At 41.1% G+C, this 12,840-nt stretch overlaps 1 protein-coding gene across 5 annotated transcripts in view; it reads left to right on the plus strand.

Annotated features, from left to right (window-relative positions):
* Nucleotides 1-12,840, plus strand: part of VPS13B (vacuolar protein sorting 13 homolog B) — a 761,266-nt gene that overhangs the window by 710,327 nt on the left and 38,099 nt on the right. For 3 of the 5 annotated variants that reach the window (XM_018559343.1, XM_018559322.1, XM_018559329.1), the window contains exons 50-54: nt 2,920-3,066; nt 5,528-5,811; nt 8,423-8,550; nt 9,274-9,473; nt 12,705-12,823. In XM_018559343.1, the coding sequence (XP_018414845.1) occupies nt 2,920-3,066; nt 5,528-5,811; nt 8,423-8,550; nt 9,274-9,473; nt 12,705-12,823 (878 nt within the window). Of the gene's footprint in view, nt 1-2,919; nt 3,067-5,527; nt 5,812-8,422; nt 8,551-9,273; nt 9,474-12,704; nt 12,828-12,840 lie in introns of all 5 variants that reach the window. The other 2 variants (XM_018559352.1, XM_018559336.1) reach the window with 1 other exon arrangement.

A 12,840-nucleotide genomic window follows, 5' to 3' on the forward strand; every position in this document is an offset into this window, starting at 1 on the left:
TTGTCCTATACACATACAGTACAGCAATGAAGTAATAAAATGAACTAGGAGCACACTAATCCAGCACGTTATTATTCTGAGTTGCCCCACTTAAGCGGCGGCCATATTGAGTGGGGCACGTGAGATTAATAACGTGCTGGATTAGTGTGATCCTAGTTCATTTTATTACTTCATTGCTGTGCTGTATGTGTATAGGCCAATGTAGTTGGATCCGTATGTGCGTTATAATTAATCGAAATTAATCGATTTAAAAAATTTCCATTAATCGAACAGGAAAGTTTTAATCATTACCAGCCCTAAATTTAACGTTACTCTCTCGAAATTAACTGAGGTTGCCTGGATTTTCACAACGCACATAAATATAAAGATATATATTTGGGTATTTATATATTTATACACCCGCTACATTATATCACTACAGTAGGGAGTTCCAAAGGATGTGAGAGACTCTAGATAAGTCCTGGAGGTGAGCGTTGGAGGAGTTGATGAAGGCGCTAGAGAGCAGGAGGTCTTGGGAGGAGCGGAGAGGACGGTTAGGGTGATACTTTGACAACAAGAACATATAAATTATTTTTGTTTTAGTAGAGTGGAGGACGGTTAGTGCCTCTGTCTAGTTTCCAATAATAATTCAAGAGAAAACTGTTGCAGAAATGTTGGAGGCTTGGAGGAGGTGGGCAGAAAGTGAGATGTTAAATATTCTTATTCCCAAAAGCTCAAAGTTATTCAAAATTGACAGGTGTACAGTAAAGGACACACATGTTCAGCAGGAAAGCTTTGGTTAGCCAAAAAACATTTTGAGGGTTCTTGCTCTTGTGTCCTCGGTGGGAGTGTGAATAGATCCTTTGTTGGAAAAAATGAATGTTACATTTGATGTAAAAGCCGAGTTCTTAAAGTACCTGCATAAATTTTTTTTGCAATTTAAAAACCAATAATATTTAAACACAAATGATGTTTACCCCCAGGGCCAAGCCGTTTCCTATGTTCCCTCCTCATTTCCGAACTTGCCTCTTCTTTGATATTTTGGAAATGTTTTTACTAGTGTAATTTTCAATGCTTAGTACCATTGGCATTGTACACCTGCATTCCTGAGACGTGGAACAACTTCATAAGTAAATGGTGCATGCTGTCCTAGTTTTCTATTTCTTTTCGCAGGGCACAATGTAGCAGAATCCATCATTTCCATCTCTCCGGTTGCTTTTCATATGAAAATTAAATTAGTATCGTAAATTAATAATGTACCTATAACTTTGAATTGGCAAGCAGCAACACGTCGTTTGGAGGCCACAGAAAACAATTTGAGGTTTATAGACTGAATTAAATGTAATTGTAGTTTATTGCAAAATTAGACAGCAATCTCTGCATTACCGTTAACAAGGATATATAGTTTAAAAATGATCCAAAATCTGAAACGCAGTTAAATGAGCTTCATTGAGGGGTTTCTTGTTTTATGGGTAAGCTAGGGCAGAGCTAGCACATAGTAAGGTTTCATGTTTTTTTAGTCTTCAAGGATATATTGAATATCTTGACTAGGATTTTTTCTTTTTTACGTCCATGAACAGTGCCTCTGCCCAAAACCTTTTTTTTTTTTTTTTTAAAGAGACCCAGTCATTAAAATCTGTTAGCCCCAACTTTATATAAGTGATCAGGACATAATACATGAGAATTTCATATGTTTTGTTAAGAATCTAGATGATCACCTGACTGAATGTGGACACAAAACAACACAGTCATTGAATTAGATCTACCTCTGCGGCAGACATAAATATCCAATGATGTGGCATTGTGCACTTGGCCAGGTGATCCCAGAGCGCTGGATTCTTCACTAATGTTATTTCACATTCACCTTTACCCTGTTATTTTAAAGCTGATAATGTAATTTAAAGCTACTTTTTAAGTTGCAGCTGCCATTTTCAGGAAATGAGTAATGGCAGCCTACATATTCATTTCAGTACTGGATTTCTTTAAAGTCATTTTTTCATGAGAGAAGTACAGGCTGTCATTGCTGGCCTCTTCCTGTAAATCCTGGATACCTGGCTGTGTCTGACTTGTACTTTTAAAAACAGGATGTCTTGCTGCACTCCTAACCAGAGTAACCCCAAGCTGGGTGGGTGCTTGTAGTGACCACGGAAGGCACCGTGTGAATCACAGAATAAAGGAATAATGTCACATGTACTTTTGAGACATGCTTGCTGTGAAGTAGTGTCAGAAAAGTGTCAAAATTATTTTTTTTCTTGTTCAGGATTCAGTGACAGTATTAAAGCCAAAGCATTAGCATGGCAGGGAACAAGCATTCCCAAAACTAGCTATGAAAGTCTCCATTGTTCTCTTATGACAGATTCCCTTAAATCGTCAGTCCATATACCTTTGAAAACAATGACCCATTTTGTACACTTTCCACTCTTGGGCTGGTTTATTGTTCTTATAGCATATACACTACACAATGCAATTGAATAGGCTGACATGTATCACAGCATAGCAACCAGGGAACAAGCATTCTCACAATGAGGGGTTAGCTATGGAAGCCTCCATTGTTCTCTCATTACAGATTTCATTTAAAAATAGTCAGCCCATGTAACAATCCAAACCACTTGAAAAAGCTATACCCCATCGTGTCCAAATGCATGCCTTGCGACCTCGGTGCTTGGTAAAGGTTCCTGCCCAACCTTGATATCCACGTGTAAGTAAAAACTATCTCTCGAACAGGGATCCTTCCTAATAATGTCTTTATTTCATATTATTATTGAAAACAGCGCTCCAGAAACAGCCCATGTACCACTGAAAACAATGGCCTGCAATGGTACACTTTCCAATCTTGGGGAAATGCTGGTTTATTCTTCTTATAGCATATCCACTTCTGTTTAACACAATTCAGTTAGGCTCACATGTATCACATTACTAATTCATCTTTGTTTCCTCCAGCTTTGTCAGTTTAGCATTTCATCAATGGTCCGAAACGGAATTCAGATTTTGCAGATTGAAGACAAGACAACTATCATTAACAACACTACATTTAAGATTTACTACAGCCCGCAGATGTGTGTTTCTCTGCAGAATTCTGATGAAGAGGTAAGAGATGCAGCAATTTCCTTCCATGGACTGCAGCTTTTTCTTAATTACTTATAAACTGCTAATGTTATTGCTATTTCCTAGCTGTGTACACTGTATTAAGATGCCCTAGACATTACACGATTTTCAGTCAGTAATTGCACTGCATCACATGACAGTCAGGCGGACTAGAATACTCGCTGCTGCTGAGTCCGTCATTTCACTCCTGTTGGGTTCTATTCTACATAAAGCAAGGTATGGCCTGTTTAGGCTTTATAAAGAGAAGATTATGAAGGGGATTTTAATTCATAGTTTCAGAACTGTTGCTAGTTAGTAAAAAAAAAATATATTAGTTTTGGCTGCTATAGATAGCTGTAGCACATTGTTGACATTAGTTCTATCTGATCATTCAGGACAGCTGATATGAGTGTTTAAAGTCAAAACATATCTAAACCCAAAAACTAAAATGTAATATATTGCAGCTTACTAGTCCTTCGATGTGGTGGATACATTAGTTTTCTTTTTCTTCAGACCTTTCCCTTTATTTTCACCTGGTAATCTTGCGAATAATACATTCCTGTCCTTTGGTGGCTACATTTACTCCTCCTCTGTATCTGTTATGGGAGCCATGGTTGTCACCCAGGATGGACTTCAAACATATCTGACTTTGTTCATCTCTATTAACCTAAGGGTTGATGGAATTAGTAATTTACACAAGAAAGATAAGATTGTTGTGCTGTCTGTTCAGCTCACAGAAAGTGACAAGGATGATGCATTTCTGGTAAGAGGAACAGTTATTTTCTATCCTTGCTGAAAATGTTCTCAGCCTGAACAATGAAAACTAAGGCCCGGTTCCCACCTGGGCGTTTTTCCGCGCTTTCGTACTCGCGGAAAAACGCTCAAACAGGGAAATGCCATTATTTTTAATGTGCATGGTTTCCATCTGGGCGTTTTTCCACGAGTACGAACGAGCGGGAAACCGCCCTACGCCCAAAGAAGTACATGTACTTCTTTGGGGCGTTTCGGTCGGGCGTTTCCATTGGGAAACAGCCAAGTAGCCCTCGGAAACGTGCGTTTGTCGCATGTTTTTTTTACCGCGAATCGCGGTAAAAACGCGCGACGCGAACCGCGCAACAAACGCGCATATTCAATCCGCCTAGGTGTGAACCCAGCCTAATACAGTCACCTCATCTAAGGACTTGCAAGCTCCAGCATATTACATTTTTTGTTTTTGGGTTTAGATACACTGTATACGATTTTGTATTGCAAAAATGTTTGTAAAGTCAAAGGGTCCTGTATGGTGGGCACCCTAAAGTGCTAGAAGCTACGCTGTTACTACAACTATACTCAGTATGGTGCGGAGGTCCCCAAAATATCCAGAGTTGTGGGGTGGGGTGAGATCAGCAAAGCTTACCTCCGCTTCCACAATACAGCAGCAGGTGCAGGAGTGGCCTTTTAACAATCTGTATTTGTTTTAGACATGTCAGGAGGTGCAGCTGTATTTTGAAGGCAAAGCAAAGCTTCAGGTATTACCCAGCCTCTTATGATGGCTGTATATGCTAGGGTGTTTCTATTCTACACAGGTTCCGCTCAATACACCATAAAAGAATCATTGGGAAGCTTCTGGGCATCTGTGAAGCAGCATTAGCAGAGGATTGGTTAGTGGATTGGTTAGTGACCAGTGTACCACTGCTGAAGATGAGCCATACATTTAAGAATCATTGGGGGAATTACTATTCTAGCGCTTACAGAGGTAATTTGCTCTCTGACAAGGCAGTGGTTAGCATTTATACACTACATGAATGCAATGCCCTTGTGTTGCCATTAAATCTCTACATTTAATTATATTACTTTAGCATGGTGTGCAACTCATTCATCTTCATGCCAAGCTCCAACACTTCCCTACTTTAGGGTTTAGAGTTCTTCAGCATGCGTTTGAATTTTCCATCATCCTCCTGGTCTTTTACTTGCTGATTGGAGTACAACAGGGGTTTGTATAGTAAGCATTTGTGAAAAGTCCTTCTTTTTCCTTTAAGCCATGATGCTGCACAGTGCTCACTATGTCCACAATCTGCATTATACATTATAGGCTAAATTTCAGGTCACTGTAGGGCACTAGAACACCTGCATATAGGTCATACTGGAACCTGGACAGTATTATGTTTTACCATTCATGTTAGCTATTATCTGTCCGCTGTATGCTATAACCGCAAAGGTTTTTTGGGGAAATATCTACTTTTCACCTGTTGCTTAGTCAAATACAACACAATGAGACCTCTCTGTGAACTATGTTTAAAGCCCAAGGAAAAATGATATCTTTGCGTTCTGTGTCGGAAATCTGGCTGTACTTCAACAATCCAATGTTTGGCTTCAAATGTCCAACTCATAATAATAAGTCAAACCTCTGTGGACTAAATCATCTGTTTCTTTTAATCAAGCTTATCTTTTTTTGTCCTTTTCTCCCCCTGCTTTTCTTCTGAAGTATGTGCCTGTACCAGACAGCACTGTGTTCAGCATCAGCCCAGCTGGGGAACATAATGTCGCCAAATCCAACACATTTCCTTGCTGGGATCTCATCTCGGACACCAGTAACTGCACAGCAGAGACGCCTCCTCTCCAGAAGTACATTCTCCTCAGCTTGTGCCACAATGCCACGGCTGGAAGCGCTGAGTGCTGGAGTCTACCCACCGTCATTCGCCAGGAGTTCCCCCGGCAGAGTGTGACCGTGCCACTAGGAGACTGCGGTGGAAATGACTTGTGCACAAAGTATGGCTATATCTCTTTCTGTTGATCTGGAATCTGATATAGCAAAACAATAATGTTTGTGAAAATGATTAAATATGAATGGAGTGGATGACTACCTTACTACTACTACTAGCTGACACCTCCATGTGTGTAAATGCCATGGTTCCTCCTGGTCAGTCTGTTTCCATCACAAACTTAACAAGACACCTAACATGTTATATCTGCAAATGTAGGGAGATGTTTTGTTTGTGCTTTATGCCATGTCTCACTATTGAAGGTGAACTCCAGGCAAAGAGCGAAATACAGATATGGGAGCAGTTTTACCTGCCCAAGGGTTTGTATTTCTGTCCACCCACTCCTGAAATTGACACAGATCTGACACAAAACACAGTCAGGTAGATGACACCACTTACAGTTAAAGTGTATCTTTATTGCCCAAACCTTTTTTCTATTATTTATAGAGTAGGAAATTGTTTAAACCCCTGTCAAGTCTTTTTTATAATTTGTGTTTCATTGGGCGTGTTTCCTTTAGGTCCCACACACCTTACGATAATCGTACGATAATTGCGGGAAATCCCGCGATCGTACGATGGTGTGTGGAAGCCGTGCGACCTCTACTACTCTAAGGTCGCACGACTTTAAACTTACGAACATGTTTGAAAACCCGCCGAGCATCGTACGATGTTCGGCGGGTGTGTAGCATGTTCGTAAGATAAAAGCCGGATGGGCTGGTGTGCGCAGGCGCACACTGCCCGTTCGGCATTGCGGTCATCGGAAGCCCGCCCCTCAGGGGGCGTGGCTTGTGATCATTGCAAGTACGATCTGCCTATGCAAGATTGGAGTACAACAGTACGATCTGCCTATGCAACATTGGAGTACAACAAGTACCTTACAACCATTGTAAGGCAAAAGTCTTGTGATGGTTGTAAGGTGTGTGCCCAGCCTTTCACTTCCTAACACAACTGGAAGTCAGGGGATATCTCTTTGGAGTAAAGGAAGTTCCCTCCTAGACAGTTGCCATCAGAACAAGAGGCCCTGTTACAATGCTTTCCCTCAATTCCTGTTCTGATGACAACTTAAAATTTTGGATTCTCCCTCACTTTCAATCTATGTGACAACGGTCACCAGACCAAATAGAGAGAATACATCTTCCAAGCAGACACAAGCGGCAATAAAAACCTTACAAGGGTTCTTGCAAAAACTAAAATAAAAACAAATTTGGCTTTGGATAAACTTCAAAGAAACATAGAGGTGTCTCCACACCTAGCGTTCTGATTGGTCAGTGAAAGAGCAGTGGAGAGATGAGTGCGTCACTCTGCCCATCCTGCGCTTACCTCCTATCCACGTATTCCTGTAAACACATTTGCATTCAACACACCGGGTTGGCTCCCAGCTTTGCCCCTTTCACTCCCAATTCTGCTGTATAGAGGAGTGCAAGAGACTGATACCAGGTCAAATTCAGGTAATGACACTGGTTGCATTTACAAAAAAAATAAATCTAATGATTTGGCAATAAATACCTAGCTGCATCAATTTGAGTGTAGACTACAACCAGTATCCTTGAAAGAAGATCAACAGTGGAAGCCCCCTAATTCCCCTCAATATAGGTTTGCTTTAACTACCTTATTTGCCTCAACTGTATCTTGACAGTCATCACCAGAACCACTGATATTATAATTTTTTATATATATATCCCTTATGCTATGTGCATAATTTTCACCCATTTCCAACGCTGCACCCCTTAGACAGTAACCAAATTTTATTGGGGACCTATCTCTCTCTTCGGAAGGAATGCAGAAGAAGAGAGGATCTTTCCCTTACCTGACCATCTAATTCTTAGTATGTTTCCCTTCCTCTACCCAATGGACACCTTGCACATTTAGGATTTTGTGCAGCTGTTTATAGATGTTGTCCCTGTATGGTTTAAGGTGTTCTATATTTTTGACAAATTGAAAGATGGGACAGGAAAATATGGCAAAATTCAAATATCCCGAAGTGCAAAATTAAATTTCCCCTGGAAAACAAACAGTATTTGAAGATATTCTGTTGGGCACATTGGATATTTTAAGACAGGTAAAACATACTACTTGCAAAGTCCATAAATTTCCTGGCCCGCCTTATATAGTCAGATCTGCACGAAAGGATTTGGCTTCAGTTATATATTTTCTAGTTAAGACATGAGCAGCACTGATCATGTGGAGATATAGATTTTAACTTGACCTTTTCTATTGACCTTATAGAATAAAAAGGCAATTCCCTTCCAGTTTACAGATCAACTGATAAAGATTGTTGGCCAGCTTGATGTTCTGCCATGCTGGATCAAATTTTGATGTTTTATGACGCAGGCCACACATGCTGCAAATATAAACAAATAGACTGACATAATGTGCAAGAGCATGACCATCTTGAAGTCAAACTGGATGTACTTGTGATAACAAAAGATTCCCTTGATTGTTATATTACAGTTTTTTCCCACAATGTTTATTGTATTTAAGATCGAGTCTCTTTAACTAGAAGGTCAAAGCCATTAACAAATTGACCTCATCTTGTAAAAAACGGATCTGCTATTTTATCCAGTCATACAGTATGATCCAGCTGAACCTGTGACATTTGTTTTCCAATATCTTTGAAGGGCTGTGGTGTTGACATATCAGGAACATCTTGGTGTGACCTATTTAACCCTTACAGAAGACCCAAGTCCTCGTGTTATTATCCGGAACAGGTGCACTGTGCCATTATTACTGAAAGAAAATATCAAAGGTATGGCTTCTCTTATTGCACACAGTTATCTTGCATTTGTCATAATTAGTAGCTAAGTACACCCAAAAATTATTATTTTTGTAAAACGTCTTCTTTTTTTTTTTTTTAAATAGTTGTAATGTTTCATGAAAGCATCAGTCCTTCCAAAACTAAGTACTGGTAGGCTGAATGACATGCTGCTTTTTTATATCCTTATATCTTTTTCCCAATCTTTTTATTGAACTGGTTGGCCCATTGCTTGCCTTTTATATTAAAGTAGTGAAAAATAAAATCCTCCATGGGCACTTCACAGAGGCTACAATCAACCTCAAACAGGACCATGACCCAAAGTGTCCCCTACTAATGAAGGTTGGACAACCTTGTTCAGATACAGTGATGTCACAGAACTTGAGGCTGGTTTCAGCTGCTAGTTCTCCAGTTGACATATATTAACATATCCCCAGCACATGGCATTATGCAGAGAAAGTAGTTAAGGATAGTGAGTGGAGTTACACATTTTTTTGCATGCCGCAGTGGCCAGCTCTGCACAAATGGTACCTAACTATGGATCATTTTGTAAATTGCAGTTGTAACAGGCTTGTTATCCTTCAACATTATAATTCATGAAAGAGGTTTTATGGATGTGGATTGTTTTACATTTTTCCTCTCCCCTTGCTGCTAGCCCATGTCTTGGTAAGCATGAATGACGACCAAAGATCCTAACAAGACACCATATTTTTGCAGATACCCCAAAGTTTGCAGTTTATTGCAGAAAAATCCCAGCAGAATGTTCAGTTCATCATGAAATGTATCATCAAGTGTCCAGCTTTCCAGACTGCAGAACCAAGGATTCCCTCCCCGGCATCTACCTGAAAGTGCAAGCATGTGATGATACGACAGCAGAGTGGAGTGACCTGATTGATATTAACAGCCAAGTCACACAGGTATCAACATAAAGTTGGGGGATACACCTATGGAGAGCATAATAGAATTGTCAGTGACGCATTCTTATGATAGGATTCTTATACTTTTACATTACAGAGACTGCAGCAAGAGAAGCAAGACACACTTGCTTGGCTTTGTAGTAGCTGGGAAAGGGGGAGATCTTGCTCTTAGAGCCTGAAAGAAAAAAAATCAGAATGGGGCTGTCAGACCCGCCAGCACAATACAGACAGGGTTAATTAAGGGGAACATTAATTTGAATTCCATCCTTAACATTACATAGAATGAGAAAGCTAAATAAGATTTGTCAGCAAGTGACATGCAAGTTAAAAGGTAAGCAGCAATGTTTAATGTTTTTGTTTAAAGTTGTGAATGGGAACATACACTGAGTGGCCAGATTATTATTCCACGAGATGTTGAAAGGTGATGCGAGGAATCTGACACTGCACTGTTGCCCTTCTGTTGTCTTGTACCAGTCTTGCCACTCTCCGTTCTGCCCTAACATTGACTAGTCGCTGCCGACCGCACGTTCAGACTTAGATTTCCGGCTGACAGTCCAGTCTTTAAACACTTTAACAACAGCTGCTCTTGAACATATTAACGAATTCTGCTGTTTTGCTGATACTCGCTCCATGGCTCCGAGCGCCAACAATCATCCCACGTTCAAAGGCTGTTAAATTGCGTTGTTTACCCATATCTTCAGGAAAAATCACTTCTACTGTCGTGGTAAACAACCTGCTTCCCTATGTATAATGGTCTGGCCCTCTAGCAACTTCAGCGCCAAATTATAGCTAATTTGCCTACAAACGTCAGGTGGTCATAATAATCTGGCCACTCAGTGTATAACAAATATAGAACAGATGTCTCAATTTGGATTCCACTTTAAAGATACCTAAAATGTTCTTATGTCTGTCAGGACTTCATTATTGAGATGTCAGCACATGTGTTTTCCTCACATGCTTCAACTGATATGGATAGGGGCCCTGCTTTTGCTGCTGGATTGTTAAAGGAGAATTATGAGGTGAGTGATTTTCACTCAGCCTCATAATCTGAGCTGACGTGTGACAATGAGACTGTCACAGGTCGGCTCAGTAGATCGGGAAGTGAGAGAACACATACCAGCGCTCGCTCACTTCTCGATCTATCCGTGCAGAGAGCCGTGACTGGAGGGACTGGATTCCCCCCTCCCCTGTCCGATCCTCCAGCGCTGACTGGCGGAACGGACGGGGGAGGGGGGCGGGTACAGCTGGCTCTGCATCTAGATACGCAGAGCCAGCTGTCACTCACGCAGCTGTGTGGATCCAGACATAATTGTTGGGATCCGTTCCGGCTGCAGCGGCTCAGTATACAGCTCGCGGTATACTGAGCTTTGGGTGACGGGAGTCCTCCCGTTACACTTAGGAGAACTATGGGGAAAAGTCCTAACCCCATAGTTCTCCTTTAAAGTGACTCTGTCGCCATTTTAAAAACAAGCACTTAGTGTAAAGAAAATGCCTAATACCCACCTATCCCTTTTCTAGCATGGGAGAACTCTGCTGCTGTCTTGAGGTGATAATTTTGCTGCAGCACAGTGTGTGTGTCAGATATCTGGTCTCCCGCTGTGGTTTGTTCCACTGACCCTTTTGTCACTATTGTGTCCTGTGGTGATGTAGGGTTTGATGGATAAAAGTACAGAGACAATGGGACAAAGCATAAACTATAAGTGCAGATCAGTGGATCACAGGGGCAATGCACAGGCTTCTGCAGACTTTTCTTTCAGCCCCAGGTCCATACACAGATACAGAACTTCAGTTATGGAGCTGAAGGAAATTATCAATGGAGTACAAGTGCAGTGACGTCATCGCACTTGTACTTCATTGAGAACTATGAGTACTTCTGCCACAGTGGCAGATGAGACTTGTATATTGTTTATTCACAGATCCTGTGAATGGATCTGTGAATGAATGGTGTGGCTGTGCCGGCATTGCTGAATTAAAAATACACAGAAGCCTGTGGGGAGAAGCACCCTGTGATTCAGGTAAGTGGGGTGGGGGGTGATGGTTGAGTTGAGGATAGAGGGCTCTGGAATGGCACCAGGTACACCCTCAATATGGGTATAAAATCCTATTAAAGGGGAAACTTCCCTGTGAGTGTAATCCACTTAAACCACATTGTCACATGTGGGGCAGAATCATCTGCTTTGTGAATTTGTCCTGTACAATGTCATCACCAATCCAATTTAAAGGAGAGCTATGGGGTAAGTGTTTTTCCCCATAGTTCTCCTTGGGGTCACGGGAGGGCATAAACTAGCTTCCTCCCTGTGCATAAACTGACAGTTACGGCTCTCTGCAGGGACATGATCGAGAAGTGAGCGAGCGACGGTATGTGTTCGCTCACTTCCCGAGCTATTGAGCCGACGTGTGACAGTTTAATTGTCACACGTCGGCTCGACCTGTGAGGTTGAGTGAAAATCACTCACCTCATAGTTCTTCTTTAAGCTTCCACAAGAAGGTTGTGAGGTGCTACATAGTACTGATGCTTTCATACATCAGGCTTCGGTTGGTGTGTTTCACTAGATGTACGTGTGGTGCATTACATTTGGGTAGGCAAAAGGGGTTTTCAGATCACCAGAATTGTCAGTCATTGGAGTGGATGGGTGGATTACAGATATGCCTGGATTAAAATATGAAATCCTAAGTGGTTAGGCAATGTTCTCTTTATGCATTTTAATGCTTGATTATTAATTTTGACCGGTGTGTACCTTTTACATTTCAACCCATCCTTCATATTTAAACCCATCCTGCATATTTTCCCACTTAGTATTTTATTACAGTTTAAACTGTTCAAGCTGAAAATAAACTGCTTTTGTGATGACATAAAAGATTTCAAAATCGTTGTGCAGGGGTGTTCTCTCATAATTTGTACATGCTGACTTGATACCACCATCTGTGTGTACATGTCAGGGCTATACATTCCTCATAGTTTTTATCTCCCCTACATTGCTGGATATTGCAGCAAAGGGGCTATTAAACAAAATGAATGTGTATTATTTGTGACATTTCAGAAGCTCGGTTTGCTCACACACATCCACAGGGATATAGCTGAGAAAGACTTCTGACATCTGACTTATCTTCTGACTTTTCCATGAGAGAACATGTTTCTGAAATGGAAAAAAAGTCAAACATTCCTACGTGTCAGGAAATGGGTCTTGTCCTTTATGTTCCTCATGTATATTATAATTATGTTTCCTATAGGTGGTTTTGTTGACGGGCTATGGCTATGTGTATGTGGATGTTATCCAGCACTGTGGGGCCATAATCATTACACTAGCACCCGAGGGAAGAGCTGGGCCCATTCTGACAAGTCTCAACAGGTATGTGTACCTGGCAG

This window comes from Nanorana parkeri, unplaced genomic scaffold, assembly GCF_000935625.1.
Source record: "Nanorana parkeri isolate BGI_ZX_2015 unplaced genomic scaffold, ASM93562v1 scaffold16, whole genome shotgun sequence".
Lineage (NCBI taxonomy): Eukaryota > Metazoa > Chordata > Amphibia > Anura > Dicroglossidae > Nanorana > Nanorana parkeri.